At 39.2% G+C, this 19427-nt stretch overlaps 1 protein-coding gene across 1 annotated transcript in view; it reads right to left on the bottom strand.

Annotated features, from left to right (window-relative positions):
• Positions 1 to 366: 366 nt before the first annotated feature.
• The window catches only part of CDK6 (cyclin dependent kinase 6), a 125619-nt gene continuing 106558 nt past the window's right edge, over positions 367 to 19427 (bottom strand). The window contains exons 6-8 of the mRNA XM_065731282.1: positions 8659 to 8709; positions 4638 to 4773; positions 367 to 2199 (exon numbers count right to left, since the gene is read on the bottom strand). Of these exons, the coding sequence (XP_065587354.1) occupies positions 2053 to 2199; positions 4638 to 4773; positions 8659 to 8709 (334 nt within the window). The 3' untranslated portion in view covers positions 367 to 2052. The remainder of the gene's footprint in view (positions 2200 to 4637; positions 4774 to 8658; positions 8710 to 19427) is intronic.

Raw genomic sequence — 19427 nt, 5'->3', positions numbered from 1 at the left:
CTGTTCATGCTGGTAGTTTGGAACAGGGCATGAAGAAGGCACTTCTGGGCATGAAGAAAGGCACAGGCTATTGCATGCATGCACACAAGTGGTCCTAAATCTGAGCTATTTAAAGTAGGCGTAACGTAACTACAAGTTGCACAGTTAAGTGTCTAACAGTGAAGAAAAGCTTTATCCAGGAGACCAGTAAGATCTGCTCACCATCTTAGCAACGGGCCACGTCCCAGACAGTACAGATACCTGAAACAGAGTTAACAGTGAAGTGCACCACAACAGGCAGTTTGCCACAGGGCTGAGAAACCCGCCAGGAGACAGCTACAGGCTCCCGAGCCCCATCTGGCAAAGTCACATTGCTCAGCTCAGTGCTAAGGACCTGCTTCTGCCAAGCATGCCATGAGCAAGGGTGTAATGCTGGCTCTACAGCCAGACGAGAAGAAATAGAGATGAGGAAGAGTAGCCTAAGGGACTGTCGTAGGAGTAAGCAAAGCTGGCCGCCTTACTTCTCATCAGTTATACTGCAATAGGGTATATTTATATTTTTACAGCAAGGGATTAACTCGTTGGACCAATTTTTCCCCCAAGTCATATCCAGGTAAATGCACTGAACTCATACTAGGGAATGACTTTCATGGATTGAAAATATTTCTTTCTTTTTTTTTTTTTTTTCCCAGTACAGTATTAAAAAAAAAATAAACGCTTCTTTTTAAAATACTGAAAATATTTTTTAGTTAAGGTAAAAATACTAAATATAAAATTTTAATGTCATATTTAAAATTACTGTTCTATAAAGGCATGTGAAATGTTTAGTTATTTTGACATTCAATAATGGCACATTAAGCCCAGTGGAGAAGCATGTGCCAGTATACCACATGGTGGCTTAGGAGAGAAGCTCATGCATTTCTGCATAGAAAACAAGTCTTCTTGATAAGCGTCATCTGAGGCATTTTGTGACAGTAATATTCATGCACTTGAGATGCATGGGGGCTGATGTAGGTAAGGCAGCACAGTATACAGCATACAATTCAGCACAGGTAAATAACTGCACTTTACAGGTATAGGATTCTCTCCTTCTAAACTGGAAATATTTTTCTCCGTGTTCCTTTTCAGATAACGATGAGAACAGGTTAAAGATGGAAACCTGCATTCATCTTCATTGGCTCTGCTCATGTCTTTGAGCTGCATATCAGAAAATTCAGAATGAGAGAAAGTACGTTTGCAGCTGTTTCCAGGAATGATGGGTTAGATGATGGGTTAGAATGTGATGGATTCCAACATAAACTGACCATTTGGAAACTGAATGGATCTTTAAGAACGGGACCTCGGCAGATTTTTTAAACACTTGCTTTTGAAACGTGCACACAAACTTAACTAGATAATAACTTCTTGGTGTATAAAAAAACCCCTAAAAGCTGAGACGTTTATTATCATCGCTATCATAACTGTTGTTTTTATAGAGTGATGAAATAACAAAATAATCCATCCAAGTTTTCAGCTGGGGAAAGACTTGTACGTAATCTACGAGTGCACAGTAGCTGGATGTATTCATGTATGTATCAGTTAACTGCAGGTTGCAGAGATCTGAATATTTCAATGCCGTTCTTTAAATATCACTCTAAGAGATCACACCATCGTAATAAGAGTACCAAATCATGCTTCAGCAGCTAAAGAGAGAGATTGTATCCTGTTTTGGCAGTGATTTGATCATCCTACTCCACACTGGCAGCATTCAATTGGATAGAAGGGTAAAATGGCAGCAAAACTGGTCAGCAGCTTCTCTTCGTCTGGAGTTTTCCCAGGCAGACAAACAAAACAAAAACAAAACAAACATAAAGCTGCAATGGGAGCAGGCCAAAGCCCCGGCCCTTGCATTGCTCTGATGAAAGTAAACTAGGTTGATTTCCTTGGATAAGCACATCGCAATCCCAAAATAAAAGACAGGTGTGTGAAACCTCCAAGCAATGGTCTTCACTAGAACAGCTGTGTGGTTTGGATGGGACAGTGGCCTTGTCAGCTACGCATCTTGTTCTTTCATAGGTTCATCTTCAGTCAGCATTATGATGCATTCACCTCACTGGAGTTTTGGCTGGATGACATGTGAGAGTCCAGATTCTCCTTGCATTTCTCCAGATCATGGAAATATGGGTGAGACAGGGCAGCATAGGCAGATATTCTCTTGGCTGGATTGAACGCTAAGCATTTCTGTAAGTATGAAAAGAAGTTGTTTTTAACTACAATGTAGAGTTAGAATTGCTAACATTGCAAGTCACTGCCAATTTATGATCAGTATGAGACACAATGGGGTCACAGAAAGTGCTTCATGATAAGATGACCATGCACACTAAAACAAGCAGCAGGGTTACAGAATATGAATCCCCAAGGCTGATAGAAAATACCAGCTTAGAAAATTCAAGTGCTCATAGTTTAGGAAGCTCCGGAATTCCTATTTGCTTGAATTCATATGTACAGGACAGACTGCCTCACAGACTGCAGGGAACAACTATTTATGAATGGCTTTTGAATTCTCTCAATACTCAGTGCACCACTCTTTTGTGGTTATACAAAAAAGAGTGCTTTATAAGGTATGTATTAATTCCTAGGTTCAACATCTCTATAGAAGCTGAACCTTTGACTTTATACCCTTTGTATGTTCATGTTTTGGTTCAGTTTCCTAGATTTAAAGCAAACAAACAAACAAACAAACAAATGAAAAATTTCATCATGCTGAAATAGAAGAAAAAAATCCAAAAGTACATTTAATATTCATTAATAACAGTCTGCAAGTGTGCTGAAAGCTCTGTTCTCATGCTGGTCGGTATCACTGTGTTATATTTTTCACTGACTTCATGTAAAGCGTTGCTGTCTGATGATTTAGTTAACTGCTTGTTTATTCTGTGTCTGTGTACAAAATGGCAAACTGCATTCTTGGACTCCTGCAGTGACTCTTTAGAACTAATGCAGTGCAAATATCCACATGACTTATGACTGAGCTGCAACCTTTAGATCGTGGCTTTCTGCCACAGTGATGACAGTAGTAGGGTTGGTCAGTATGTTAAGCATTCCCAGATAGAAATCCTTTGATAGTGGATTTCACTTCTGTATGTAAAAGGGGCAGTTATAACTTTAAACTGTATTTCATTCAAAGTCTTTTCAGAGTTGTGCTGACGTGATCACAGATCTTGGGTCTATTATAACTCTTAAATATATCTGCCTTGTTCCAAACCCCTCCCCGCTTGTTGCAGATCCATTTTCTTCCCTATTTTTCAGTCTAATTCCACTGTTTATGTTCCAGTGATGGTAGACTATTTTAAGGTCATCTCTTTAAAACCTCCTGTATCATCGCACTGGAAATTCTTCCTCTTCTTCATAGTTGTACTTTGCTTGCCTTCTTTCCAGATCCTTTTCCCAGCCTTGGTCCAGTCAGCCCAGAACTCTCTCCATATGTTTTACACCTCGGTCTTTTCCTTTGCTTCATTCACCTGCAAATACTATTCATCCTAGTGTCCTTGTCTAAGCAGCTTCAGCTCTCACTTTCTTTACTTGTATCAGAATTTCTATCACTTAATTCTCAAAAATTAATTCAGTGACTTTTCATCCCCTTTTATCTGTGGATCCCAATTCTCATTTTCTTTGCCTACCAGAAGTGGCTTCCCACCTTACCATCTAGGGCAAAGATATTTTTCTCTTCTTCCTGCCCATCACGCCTCACGCTCACTGTACTCTAGCCATATTTTACTCCTTGTTGTTCTCAAATATAGCTCTTTTCCCATGTCTAGCTTCCATTTCCAATCTGCCTGCAAGCACAAAAGATGCATTCCACTTGTCATTTCAAGCGTCCAGGTGCAGTCTGCTTCACTGAATCTGGGCAATGCAGTTATAAAGATACTGGAGTATGACCTGCTGTTCTACAGAGGTAACTTTGGTTGGAGCTAGCAGCAGCTAAAGTGATGCAGCAAATCTTTCAAGATTTGCAATGAGCCCTCCCTAAAGAGCCCATATGAACTGAGATCTTTCAAAGGCTTTCAGAGAACGAATTTAGCTAGATTTCAACAACCACAGCAAAACGCAAAGTCATTCTCAATATTCAATTCAAAGACTGAACTTCAGAGTCAAGGTTTCTAACAGATCTATAAAAATGGTGGAAATAATTTAATTGAATTACATGCTACTGGTTTTACCAGCATGACTTAGCTGCTTCTGTTCAATCATGCCGTTTGTAAGCGGCAGTGGCAAATTCCAAATCTCAACTTTTCAGCATTCTGATGTAATCTGCCTCTACAGCCCATTTCCTGCTTTGCACTATACTGTGAAAAATGGCAGATCATTTTCTGTACTCATATCAGACTGATATTAGAAGAATGGCTTCTAATCAGTGGCACAGCAGCTTGGTAAAGAGGATCAAAGCAGGAGGTATGTCCAACAGGTCCTTCTGTGGCAGTTTCCTAGCCTCTATCTGTTCTCTCCCCTGACACCATTTAAGCCAAAGACGGTGTCTTTGTGCTGAAGTTTCATTGAAATTCATGTAGAATTTGTCTATTTGCTTTTCAGCTTCAACAGTAACTTCATTAAACAGAAATATAAACATTTCTTGGCAAGCAGATATCGATCATGCAGTTTGGACAAAACAGATGGAAACTCACAAGAAGCAAGTCTTTGCCCATTTCATCAATATCTGGTACAAATTTTTCAATAGGTTGTGCGGGTCTGGAAGCAAAAGCATTTCTTGGAAGGGCAACGTCGTTAGGCCAGTCCTCATCTTCTGGGAGTCCAATTACACTGTGAAAGGCAAAACATAATGTTAGCTCTGGACATTTACGCAGTCTCCATTTTGTATTTGATGTACTGAGTGGCATTTACTTTATGATTAAGTCTTCTGGTTTAAATGAGATTAGTTGGGCAGTTATGCACTGATCACTGTGAATAGAGGGTGATGAGTGTAGGCCCTCAATGTGCTTGGCAGAAATCATTCTGTGGCCAGCACGGTTTTCTGGCCTAGGTCTCAATTTTATGAGTTTTTTTTGTTGAAAAAGTGCTGAGTGCTTTGGAAGAAATTTGCTCAGCTCTTGACTGGATGGTGCAACATATGTCACTCCAGGATGATTAAAAGCAGTAAGTTTCAAAGGGGAATTGCATGCAAGGACCTTTATTCACAAGAATAGAGGCTGAGAGAAGAGTGTGGGTCAAGATGAGGGTAAGGCAATAAAAGGGATGTTTCATAATGCTTCAAAGCTATGTGCAGTAATTGTTGCCTAAAGTTAAACAATTTATTTGCTTCACAATACAGGTTTTAAAGTCTCAGTTCAGAAGTGGCATAGGACTTCAGTATCTTTGTGTTTCTGCTTCCCATTGTAATTTTTTCTTTTCAATAGAATATTTGAATTTCTTTATATCATTTCTTATCTTGTTACTTTAAATTCTAGAAGGTATGTAAACTCAATAAATAACTATGCTATGGCTACAAAACCCAAATAACTGAAATAGTGGGTAAATATCCAATACTGGGTCACGTCTCGTATATTTCATGTTGCAGTCTGAAGTTAATGTTTGTGGCAGTAAAACATCAGTTTCTGATGGAAATTCTGGAAAAGACGTGACATTACTTGCCATGTTCTAGGGAAAACCAACTTATACAGCCTGTAAAGTTGAGATTTTTAATTGAAATGCTAAAGAACAAGAAAAAACTTCACTAAATACTTGAGTCCACACTAAGCCCAGTGCCACTAGGGAGCAGCATTGACCTTTCTTCTCACTGAGGTTAGTAATAAGAGTGGGTGAAGCTAAGGGCCAACATTTTGATATAAATCATAGGTTACCTGAACTGAGTGGAATTTGTCCACCTCTATCTACATGGATTTTAGACTATAATTTGGCTCAGATAAAATTAACATGTCCACGAAACTAAAGTGTGACTAGAAGGTCAGAGCAATTAATATTTCAGGATAATTTAAATTTTACTATATGGGAAGACAGTATAGCTCTCGGGAAAAGATGAGATTAATCTGTATGAAAAAACATTTTTTTTATCACCACAGGTATGTCAAGAGGATGGGGCAGCACCCTTGACCACAGTGGTTAAAGTTATGTGATTGGCTGTTTGAGGATCTGAACCTGTAGTGAATATAACACAAACAGCACCATAGGAGGACAGTGGAGTTAAATATTTTAAATAACATTGAAATTTAGCCTGCCATTCAATCGTGTTTGGTCAGTCCCAGGTTTTTCATTTTTTGTATGAGAGAGCATGAAGAGGGCAGAATTAGCACAGGCCCAGGCAAAGCTAATGAAAAGAAACCAGGAGGCGGCCAGTCAGGCAGGTAGGGTGGACAAGACCAAGAGTGGAAAGATATTTTTAGTTACACGCTCCTGCAGTATTCAAAACTCTTAATAATGAATATCTAAGTAGATGCCCTCACTCTAGTCCAGTAGCATTACCATTTCAGTGACTAAGTTTGGGTGTATCTTGGATGAGTTTCACCTCCTGCCAAAGGTTCAGGTCTGGTCTTGAGAAATGCTGAGTACTTTCCGCTCCCATTGATCACAATGAGAGACAAGTCTGCTCACACCACTGCAGCATTTATCCTGAAACCTGTGAGGACATCCCACATGTGGATAGTGTCCTGGAAAAGCAGGACACTGTTTGAGGCCACTTGCTAGGGATTTACCCTCAAATGCACAGGAATTTTACCTGACACAGATCAGAATGCACAAGTAAAGCAAAGGCAGACCATTATCTGAAAGAATACATCAATCCAGCATGCGTGAAAATTCTGAAACCTCTTCCTGATCAAATCTATCTGGAGAACAGCTCACTACTGTAGAAAGAAACAATCATCCTACAAGAAGGGCTATGCCTCACTGGATGGGGTTCTCCAGGTGTGAAAGCACAAAATAAACACTATTTAGTATAACCCTTCACAACCCAAGCAAGTGACTTTTGAACTATTTAAGGAGAAATGCACAGAAGAAGCAAAAGTAATCTTTAAGTATAAACATACAATAAGGAATTTCTTCTAAAATTAGCACTACATTCTTTTCCTAATGAATTCTTTTCTGCACAGGTAATCTTGTTCCCTAGGGATGGAAAGATCCTGTTGGAGGTTACTGCTGCCAGCTAATCCTGTCCCAATTAATTTAGATTTCTCCTCTTAAATATCATTAATAAATCAGATCAAAATCCTTACAAAAATCACAGCTACGGCTTTTTTATGTTTTTTCATATCAAAATAAGTTCCGTGAATCAAAAATATCTTCGTTTACTAAAGCAGAATATTGCAGGACAGAAAGAGTAGCTTTGGCAGAAGAAAAAGTAAACTTTAAGGACTGATTTTTCTGGATTATGCAGGAAGAGCTACTCAGTGCATGACAAATTAACCACGCAAGTGAGTCACATACACTGGTATGGTATGCAGGAAAAGGAAGTCAACTGTGTGAAATCAAGACCTGTAATTTAGGAACCTCACACTAAATAATGAAAATGCTTAGGAACAGATCTGTTACGATTTGAGAACTGGAAATATGGCAAATTGGAAAAATTCATTATTAATTCTAATTATGCCTTTTTTTTCCTAAAAAAATTTACTATCTTCTATTAGGAGTATCTTTAACTCTCTCTCTCGGTTTGCCTGTTTCCTCCTTCATGAAGACCAGCAGATCCTTGAAGTCTCTCCACAGGAAAAAAGGAACGGAACGGTGCACAGGCAAACAGGCATTCATTCTGCATGGGATGACCCTAAGTGGGTCTGATCTCCTAATGAAGTGACATGTAGGTGAATCGTTACCAATTCAGAAACATTCCCTGCCCTAAAGAGCTTTCACAAGAAAAAATCAAAAAAAGATATTTCCTACTTAATTAGCATATTGGTAATATCAGCCATTTTACGTTTTGTTTGTTTGGTTGGTTTTTGTTTCTAATAAGAACATATTTTGGAAGAGTTAATCTACCTCAGAGACTTCAGAGCCTCCTCAACATATTCTACATATCTGAAGAAGAAAAACACAAACTCCTAGAATTTAAAAGTGGTTTTAAAGGAAAGCCAGTGAGTCGACCTCCAACAAAATGGACATTATGTGCTGCTATTCTTTCTATTGTCATAGTTACCTGGACTGTAAATTGTTTTAGCAGGTTCTGTGGTACTTTTTAAAAGCGGCACTATATTCTTATGTGCAGAAGGCTTTTCCATAAAGAAGCTGTTGGTAAACATCTTTGACTTTTTAATTTAATTGGCATTTTAAAGGATTCTAATGTTACTTTCTGAAATACACAAAGAAATTACTGAGGAAAAAAAAGAAAACTGCATTTGTTGCAACAAAAAATGCGTTTGCATTTGAGCAAAGAGAAACTCTTGAAACTTACTGCTTAGGAAACCCCATGAATAGTACATGCACAATATGTTTAAGAGATTTAAAAAGCCCCAAACAGAAGCCTCTCGTAACTTCCTGATGATGGCTGCTAGTTCTGCAGAACTCTATTCTGCGCTGCTTCCTCCTCCCACTCTGACAGAGAACGCATGGAAATAACACGTTGCATAAAGCAGCAATAGGAAACAGCCTCTACGAATACTCAGTTCTAGACACATTACTGCATTAAAAACACAGCAAAGAAACCTCACAGTATTTCAGTATTAAATATATATTGACATAATGCAACTGGTTATTACTTACTCAAAGATTTTTCCTAGCTGATCAACATCTGAGTTTCCACGGAAGAGTGGTCTGAAAGAATAAAGAGATATTTTTCCCTTTAATTAATATGAACTTTTATTTGTTAGCTGCCAATGTAGGGTGAAAACTCGCTATTTTTCTGAGATTTCACTTCTTTTGCCTTCATATTTTATCCAGTCTTTGAGAATATCTTTCTACTAAAATTGATGAAAACCAGGACAGATGAGAACATTTTTGAATATGCTACTTTTCTAAATTTAATTGCATCTTTCAACACAAATAACTTTCTCTCAGCTAATACTATTCTATATATAACCAAAACAAGATAGAACATAATGAGCTGTTCAGAGACAAAAGCAGAATGAAATGTCATGCAATTCATTAAAATATAATAAAATTGGAAATTAATTATTATGGTGTAAATTCAAAATTAAATTCCATTCATGTTGTATATTGGAAACATATTTCCAAGTTTAAAGGATCAAATAAACGACAATGGGTTTATGAAGATCTGTAAAGAATGGGGTGTGAAGCAATACAGAATTTACCTTGAAGGAGAGGAATACTTCCGCTGCATAAATATATTCAGGGAAAAAAATGAATTAATAGGTGGAATCTCCAAAGCTTTCAGAAAACAAGTGTCAAATATTACTTTCAGAGAGTGGTACATGGTTTTTCCTCTCAAAGTGCAATTTGAAATATTTTTACTCTGTATGACTGTACTGCCATCTTGGTCTAGAGTACAGCAGGCCGTGATGAACAGCACAGTTTTGTGTCTAAACTCCCAAGAGATTCACAGAATCACAGAACTGTAGGGGCTGGAAGACCTCAATAGATCATGCAGCCCAACCCCCTGCTAAAACAGTTTTCCTACAGTGGGTCACACAGGAAAGTGTCCATGTGGGTCTTCAATATTTATCTCCAGAGACAGTCTCCACAACCTCTCTAGGCAGCCGGTTCCAGCGCTGTCACTCTCAAAGTAAAAAAGCTTTTCCTTATGTTCAGATGGAATTTCCTCTGTTGCAGTTTGTGCCCACTACCCCTTGTCTGGTTGCTGGGCACCACCAAAAAGAGCTTGGCCACATCCACTTGTCTCCCACCCTGTAAGTATTTATAAGCATTGATAAGATCCCCCTCAGCCTTCTATTCTCCAGGCTGAACAGCCCCAGGTCTCTCAGCCTTTCCTCATAAGGGAGATGTTCCAGGCCTCAATTATCTCTGCAACAATCTGCTGGACTCTCTCCAGAAGTTCCCTGTCTTTTTTGAGCTGAGGAGCCCAGCTGCCAGTCAGGCTACCCCTCTCTCTGGAGCACAGCCCTCAGAATACACTGCGAGCTGTAAATGTATGGTCAGTTTCCAGAACTAGTCAACAGAGACATGGTGACTTGACATAGTACTTTCCCATGCATCTTCTCTGTTTATAAAGAAAGGTCAGTACTCTTGTGTCTCTCTGTACACTCTTTTTATTTTTTTTTCCTCTCTGAAAAGGTCCTTAAAAGCTGCCATGTCCAGAGCCACCATCTCACTGTTGCACTTCTCCGGATAAAACCTCTCCCATCTACACTGGGAACACAAGAAGCACCCAGATATGATCCTTCCCCTCTCACTGCCCATATGCAGGAGCAAGTGTAGGACTTGAATCTCCTACTCATAACCGTGAGTTCACTGTGAGAAATGTGCAGAATAGACCTATATGCCATTATTTCTTTGTGGGTGAGCACCAGATACGCCAGGTAGGCCCAGAGGATGGTGACAGGTTTCAGTGAGGCATAATAAGCTCCACAGAAATCTGTACCACTAAGAACAAAAGCAAAGCAATAACTGCAGGACGTGCTGACCATCTTTGATTAGCTAAATGTGCCTTTTTCCCTCTGGGGTTGCTGCCATCCAGGTCACGTCCTACCAGCTCACACTGCAAGCTGCTTCAGGCATAGACACAGCGAACAATTTAATCAAGCTCAACTTGAAACTATATGACATCAGATTTAAACTGATGGGCTAAAATGTGTCAGCCTGATATTTGTCCATAAAAGCCCATTTTATTTAGACTTAGAGGAGATTATAAATGATGGTACGCACTGCTTTTTAGGAACATATGCTACTTATTAATTGATGTCTCTTTGACAAGACTGCTTCAACTCATACCTAGAGATTTTTGTATTTTATAAGCTCTAAGATACCTGGCAATACTGGCTTCTACAAAAAAATAATGAAACCACTTAGATAGGAGCACCTACTTCTACTGTCAGTTTTGAGCCTGACTTTCAGGATGGTCAGTAGCTACTATCCCAGTACTATTGTGTCAGCAGATATACTGATACCTTCCAAAGTCAGACAAAACAACAACCTTACACATTTTTCTGAATGACTTGATAAAGTAATTACCATACAGTCTCCATCACTTCAAGAAATAAATTTTGGCTCTGGTATTAGAATACTGAAGCCCTTTAAACTAACAAAATGTATACAATCAGGCAATTCTATCCATGCAAATGGAAAGCAGATTTAACGTTGCAAAACGTATGCTGAACCGTGTGTTAATGTGAAAGCTTGGCTAAGTCAGCCTTGTTTGCAAATCACCTTAGGCGGTGTCATGCCAAAACAAGTATGATTCTTGGGATTTTTAAGAGAGGTTTTTCCCATCACTGCTGTTGTCTCAGATTTACTCAGGGCTGAGGAAAGAATTTAAATTATTTTGAATGTATAATTATACAACACAAGGTGACCTTCCAACATACTTTGATATTTCATCATAATGAAGCATTATGAATTCATCTTTCAGACTCCTATCCATCCCACCATCATGACTATAACAGAATGCCAACTCAAGGCTAGGCACCACTAACGTAATGAAATTTGCCTCGTGAATTTTGGCTGGCAGTTCAATTGGAATATTGGATGGATGATTGGGGAAGTAGATGCACTTAATCAGCACTTGTATGAAAATCTCTTCTCACATTTTGGCATTAATTATTCTTTAGTAATGACTTGCCAGCACTGCAAGTCCAGTACACCTTGGATGGGAACATTCATCTCAAGTCAGTATTTTTTTAATGCTATTCTTAAAGGTGGATGATAGCTCTCCCAGTACCACTGAACTGGAAGCATGCCCAGCAGCCACAAAAATGTAAGATCTCACCTTTGTTCTTTGTATCTTTCCCTTGACTCATTCACCCACTCACTCCCTGAGGTCTATTTATGCAAGCTGAATCCAGAAGTCCTTACTTGGGGATATATCCTCCCTTCTGTGATGATAATCTGTGTGAGACTAGTTAAACTGAAGGTCTGATTTTGTAAAATTCCTTCTTTTTTTTTCCTAGAGAAAGACATGGAGCTGGATCTGTCTTCTGTGACAGAAGATGTATCTGTCGATCTGATTTCACAGAACTCCTAAAATCTGTATACATTTTTGTCTCAGGAATGAGGGAGATTCCAGTGGGGGAAAGGGATACACTTCCCTACTGTGTGCTTCCTTGATCCTCTCAACCTTCCCTGACTTACCACAAAATCCATGCTCTGAGGGCTCCAACACCATTGCTACTACAAACCACAGAGCTGAACAAGGAAGAAGACAGGACGGAAAGAAATACAGTGCACCAAAAGGCAAATTTAGTTTCCCTGCTCAAGAAATCTCAAATGTTGTCACGATGCCATATTTTCCTATTTTTGTTGGTTGCTGCTGTGTTTTGTTATTGTTTTGTTGCTGTTTCTGTTTTGTTTTGTATTGTTTTAGGGAAAAGGGAGGAAGGAAATGTTATAAGGAATCTACAGGTCTCTCTCCTGTTTCACCACTCCTTTTCTAGGCCCTGGAGCTGGACCTTCATTCAATGCTCCTTGAAAGGTATCTACTGAATGAAGGAAAAAAATCTTCCTTTGTATAGTGGGACCAGAATGGCCTCAGCCTACACATCTCAAGATGAGCTGGAGATGTCATATTATAAATAAAAATGTACCTTTGAAAGCTAGGAGCTATCATGTAACCTGAGGTACAGAAAGACCGTGCAGCTACATAGTTATGTGGATATTAGCTAGGAGTCTGTACTGTGACTCTTTTCAGTTAATAAATCTACCTTTTTTTATGGTAGTCCAACACTAGTGAGGTGCTAGAGTGCTGGGCTGCATAATACCAGAGTGACTGGGACATACTGGAGAGAGCACAGAGGAGGGCCACAAAAGGACTGGAGCATCTCGGCTACAAGGAAGATCTGGAGAGAGCTGGGGCAGATCAGCAGGGGGAAGAGCAGGCTTAGGGAGGAATGACCTCATCAAGGGTGAAGGAAGGGTGCAAGGAGGACAGAGCCAAGCTCTTTTCACTTGTGCCCAGTGCCAGGACAAGAGACACTGGGCACAAAGTGGAACACAAGAGGTCCCTCTGAACAAGGCAGCACCTCTGTGCTGTGTGGCACCAGAGCACTGGCACAGGTACCCGGGGGCTGTGGGGGGTCTCCTCTTCAGAGATCTTCATAAGCTGACTGGATGTGGGCCTGGGCACCCTGCTTAGGGCGGCCTTCTGGGTGACACGGACCCAGAGGATCCTGCCCAAATCAACTATGCCATGATTTGTGATAACACAGAAATAAAAACACAGATCTCAACATAAGGTTGCACTGTAAAACCTAACATATCCTGAAAAAGTTAGCATCTACTTACAGTTTAGGACTTAATACCACTAATTCTTTGGCTGAAAGGGTCACTTATACATAGCCAAACACGTGAGATTTTAACATCCACCAACTTTATGTTCTTTTCTCATTTCATATTGTTGCTTCATACTGTTTTTCACCTTCATTGAATATTCTGTGTATATGGACAAAATATGAGTGCCTGAAAGGTTGAAGACTTTATTTTATAGACAGTGTGTTTCACATCTATGCTACTCAGTAAAAACTGAGATATAAACATTTCCTAAGCAAGTCTCTATGAAAAAATTCTCCCTGGTACAACTCTGCTAACATGCCAAAGCAATTCTAAAAGTATTGTATACAATGACAATGCAATGACACCCTCGAGATAAATGAGGTTTAACTGTAAACTGACCACATTACTTCTAGACTTTATTTTCAGCCCATGGTCTACAAAGCAAAGGCAGTCTGTAACTAACTGTAAGAAAAGTCAGCGTTTTCTTACAGACTGGAATTAAAGGTATTGATAAACACTGCTCTAGCACATATTGCAGTGCAGACAAGGAGAAACATATATAACTATAAAACTACATGCACTCAGGCACAGTTTCCTGGCTGATATTTTGAACCAATTAGTGACATCCAGATTGGAAGCTGTTTTCCAATTTCTCACATTAATTCATACATCTACAGATAAAATGGATGCATGGAAGACAGCCCACGTAAAGAAAAATGGTATTGAAGAATGAAAAATAACTATTTCTAACCAAAATATAATAGAGCCAACACGACAATTCTGGTACTGCCAATACAACTGCTACTAAGGCTAGACACAGAACTGGAAATGTAAGAAATAACTTCCAAAATAGCTATCTGGATACTATCTACTTGTCCATTTGCTCAGTTTGGTGACAACAGCAGTGGGGAATTTGATCACCTTCCTTGTTACCACAGAGAAGCAATAAGGATAGTCTCTTGATTACTGATTTGAATATTCTTGGTGAAAAGTCTGTACACTGGCAACCCAGTGAAATCGTTCAAGTACCCTCTAAAATCAAAAGGGCTTAATGCTCCTTGGGAAAGTAAGGCTTAGCTGGTCTGGCTGAAAAGGTAGCAAGGAGAAGAACTGGGAGAAAGAGCAGCAATTTCAGAACAGGTAGTTGCTGCCTGGAGGCATCAGGGAGACAAGATGAGGAAACTGGCAAAAGAAAGTCCATAGTAATGCAGCAAAGTAGAAAGAAAAAATACAAAGCGAAAGATCACAGCAGCAGCTTATGAAAGTGGTACAGGGAATTTTAGAAGTCAGCGAGGTAGTTAAGTTTAGGAACTTGCATGCTTTTGTGTATAAGAGCAACAAGGTGACGGTGAAGAAACTAAAAAAGCTAAAGCCAAGAAACATTTGCCAAGGAATCCTGCATCGTGCCACGGGAAACCTGCCAAGCTACATAGTCTGTGACTCAGAGATATATTTAAATAATGTTGTTGTTGTTTTTTTTCTTTTTTCTTTTTTTTTTTTTCATGTTACAAGATGTGAATAGCTGGCAAATAGTGTTTTTCAGATTCTTGGTTACTTATTATGATGAAAATATTTTCCTTTTTAGAATTATAAATGCGGAAGACCTAAAACTAGAGTGATGAGATGGCTAGAAATAACATGATCTGGACTGTCCTGTGGAAACCTTTATTTAAGAGGGATTATTTCCAAGCTGATTCACTCTCCTTCCTACTGCTGGTTCTCTGTGGTAGATCTTATAGGCAAGTCTATACTGCAGGCATAAATAGAGAGACAAAAGCAAGATATAAGGAAAATAGATGGATCAGTCATTAAAGGTGAAGGCCCTTGACCTTTCTGAGAGGCAGTAGGAATATGGTACAGTATAAAACTTTATTCTGAAAACAGGCCACAGCTGACAGCAGTGCACGCTCTGGACTGTTACCCACTCCCAGTCACAAGTGACTTGCCTCGGTTGTTGTGCAATTCGGAGTTCTTGTTTTAAACGTAACATTTTTTGTACTCCCTCCCCTTTTCCCTTATGTGAATGGGTGCCAGACGCGGCACAGGAAGAAGTTACTTCATGTGGAGCTCTTCTACATATAAGAATAAGGTGATGTGGATGCTCATTAGGATTGAAGAAATACTGTTCAGCTAGAATTCAACAGAAAATGTATCAGATATCTTACATTTTTTTCAATTTATTGCCAAATTTTTTTTACTGAAATTCTATCATTCTTCAAGTAGGATAGTATTATAATCACCCATAATATCCCTAAGACCATTGAGGCTGTATCACTATTCAGCTACTATTAGAATCAGATTTAATGCATCAAAATAACAGCAATCACTGTTTTTCCTGAGGTTTCTCATGAACTTTTTGAGTGCTACTCCATAGGCAATGACAGCAAAGGGAAAGATAGGTAGCTTCTGGAAAACTGCTGCAGTCTTCCAGTGCTGTGATGTGTTGAATTTGTGCACTATTGCTATTTAAAATGAAGCAAATTAATTCTAAAAATAGAGATAATATTCTGGCCCTCAAATGCACATACAGCCTATTTCCTAAGAAACAGAGAAAGCAAGGTGCTTTCTGAGCTGCTGTAACCAGCAAGGAAAAGAACCTTCAGGACACTGTTCACATTCAGGTCCAAAGCTGCAAGCCAAACTGTGTCCAAAAAGAAGTAGGAAGGTAAAATAGGAAAATATTTGGAGTCATTTGTTGGACAACACTAAAAAAGATTTGGAATCACTTTGGCAATTCACTTTGGGGTTAAGATCTGTATAAGATCAATATTCCCTGGTGAGGATTTTCGTTATGAAAAGTTTGCATTGCTTTGTGGTAAGTGATTTCGTTACCTGGAGAAACTGGACTTTGGGAGTATTTTTATGGGCTGGCACATGGTAGGAGCCAGAACTGTACAGGGTTCTTCCCTCTGAATGCATAGACGAAAGGGAAACATAAGTAAAAGGAAAGCCAGCAGAGGCACTGTGTACAGCCTACAGTCTACTATATAGATCCAGTTGTTGATTAAAATACAGCCAAAAAAAGAGCAAGAGCTTAAATAAAACATAATAATCTTTAAAGCTTTGTTAGGAACAGGGCAAAGGAAGCTTAATGGCTGCTGTACATTTTTGGTATAAGCATTGCATTACAAGGTCCGAGGTGGCCCTGGAGCAGAATGGAGGGCCCTGTCCCCAACCATTGCACTAAAAGGGAGTTTTACCACAGACATCAGCGACCCCAGGGTCATGGTAAGTACGCTTGGGTTTCACAGCATCTTACAAGGAAAAAAAGTGATGTTTCAGCAGAAGGATATAACATCCCTGATAAAAAATATCCAAAAAGTAAGGTGAGTGCAGATATTATCTTCAACCATAATATGCTCTAACATGGGCAGATTAGATCTGTTCCTGAGCAGAACTGCGTCAAAGTTCATCAGATAATAGGTGTTTTTTTTTTTAATGGAAGAGCCTTGGTAGGTTAAATGTCCTTCACTGATTCCCTCGGCGCATACGTCACGACTCTTTTATCTGCAGACATTTTGCTTCTCTAGAAGATTTGTAGGTTCATTCCACCAGTGTTTATAGGGTGGTTATCTCAGCTCAGTGAGCATGATATAACGGTGGCATTTTGAAAACTCTCCCAACTTTTGAAGTAAGTTACAGAGATCCATACACAAATGACCTTGGAGAAAGGGAAAGGAATAAATGCAAGGTCTCTGCATCAAAGTGCAAAAAGGAACATTTCTCTTGTTAGCTTTGACAGTTCTACCAAAAGTATGATTTAACCATCTCTGTGTTAAAAACCTACCCCGCCACTGTGTGCAGTTAAATTACCTCCATCTTTTCAATTAGGTTTAATCGTATAAGTAAATAGCAAGCTTCTGTATTTTTATAGGATCCTGAAAGAACTACTGGTATGACAAATACAATCTAATCATGCTTTTCCTGTGAACATTTGGTTTTCTGTACTCTCTCTGTCAAACCTATTTCATATCCCCTTTTTAAACTTCTGCTCTCCAAAACAGCCACGCTTCTTCACTTTCCTTGTACAACTGACTGTGAGGGCAGCAAGTGAGCTCTGGGTTAGATACAGGCTGCCCTGCGTGGATGGACAGGAGCTGAGGGAGCTCTTTCCACTTCACTCACACAAGCAATGGTGCCAACTGCTGTGCAGAACGCTGTGCACTGGCAGCGCATGTGTGCACAGCTCTGGGCAATACTCATTTCCACAGGTTTGTGCCTGTGAACAAATCTGCCCATATTTTCCTTGAGAACATCTCAATCCTCCTACCAGAGCAGGCCAGAGCGATTTTCCACCACTGCTTTCATTGAGTTCATAATTTACTCCTCACTTACAAATCCAGCAGACAGCATTCCAAAGTGGCACAATTTAGTCAGAGTGTCATGGTGCTCTTTAATGCTGTATTTTAAACAAGTATTTTTAAAACATCCATCTTGCAGCCAAGGATCTACCCCCAAGGCAAGCAAGAAGTTTAAGTCTGTTCCTGGTCTTCATCAGTTATACAAATGAAAAGAAAAAGAGCAGTATTCTACACAAAATATCAATTTCTTTATCCTGTATGAAATTTCATCATGGCAATCTATTCAAATCAGAATTTTAGAGACGTTAATCTTTTATAGTTTCATGCGTTTCTGTCAATGTTCAGATGATTCTGAAAAGCCTGGCAGTTGGCATTTTCTGTATCTACTAATCTAAAAAAGTCTTTTAAAATGGACTTTGCTCTGACTGCCTCTAACATTGGAATTAGTTTTAATCAAGGGGTTATGTAATAGATTTTAAAGTCTGAGGCCCTAATTAAAATACAATTCCTGTTACACAATCTGAAAATATTTTCAGATTACTTTCCCAGGAAACCTTTAAACTAAAAGATTTTGCACCATTAGGCCAATTTCTTATGCAATAAACTCTTTGTGACCTCATATCTATCATTGTTGTCATTCTTATATCAGCTGAACTTCTTTCTACAAGTAAATGTCCCATGAGGGAGACTAACTCCTACCTATATCTTTGATTCTTTTATGCTAAGGAGAAGGTGATGCAAAAGCAGGTATATCACATCTGCTGGTTCATTCAGTCTGTCCAAAGATACGTAGCCCATTAACATCCAAATATGTCTTCCCAGCCTTGTCAGGGGTTTATTTCTTTCTCAACAAAGCTAAACAAATAGTTTTATAGGCCTTTAGATAAAATAAACTGCATTCCTAAATATACAAAATGATGAAAAGTAACACTGGTAGAAGTGATGCTTTAGTCCCACGACTATGAGAACTATAAACAGAGAACGTAAATCTATTTGACTAAATTATCAGCAAAACTTTTTATTTTTATTTTTATTTTTTAAATCTAGAGCTGGGAGCTGTAAGCTAGAAAAGCAAATATCCAACTACGAACACCAAGAAGAAGTCCAAAAGACAAAATTCTTGTTGTCATTGGTAGCAGTACAGTGGCAGAGGTGATGTAGTGAGGTAACAGAAGCAGTGCACTGGCACTCTCTGAGACTTTAGAATAGTGATCCATTAGATATCACATTTCCATATTTGAAGGGAAACATCAATGCTTGACATAACTGGTAACATGAAATTCCCAGTACTGAATAAAATCTAAGAAGAAAGGACTTTTTCTCTGGGAAGGCATTACAATCTCTGCAGGATCCCTTGGGCTTTCTCTCCAGCTGGGCTGGAGCTGTGCCTGTGTGGCACCCAGTATGTTTTGATCTATGATCACTTTTGTTGCCCCCATATTAGGTGTTAATGGCACCTGTTGCACTAAGCCTTTCTAATTTCTCAGATAATCCTGAAACATCAGAAGGACACCCTCCCCAACCCTCCCACCCCCACATCTCTCATCACCTTCAAGTGTAATAAAACACTCTCGGCCAGAAAAGAATTTCTGAAAGGGGATTACAACCCTTCAGGTCAGGAAAGCAGGGAAAGCACTTCCAGGACTGAGCACTATGTGAGCTGAGGTGAAATTTCAACGTCAAATTTTTTTCCAGCTCCACAAAGTCAAAAGACATGAAAGTGGATTAAAAAGATGGTGTGAAAGAAATACTTTAATTTTTAGCAGCTGCGCTGGCTTGCAGAGAATTAAAAAACACCTGCTGAAAAACTTGAGATAAGCATTAAAGTTA

Source organism: Cyrtonyx montezumae, unplaced genomic scaffold (assembly GCF_038088225.1).
Source record: "Cyrtonyx montezumae isolate F1298 unplaced genomic scaffold, pur_monq_1.0 scaffold_14, whole genome shotgun sequence".
NCBI classification, from domain to species: domain Eukaryota; kingdom Metazoa; phylum Chordata; class Aves; order Galliformes; family Odontophoridae; genus Cyrtonyx; species Cyrtonyx montezumae.
The sequence above is the reverse complement of the archived record's forward strand: the minus strand, read 5'-3'. Positions and strand labels throughout refer to the sequence as shown.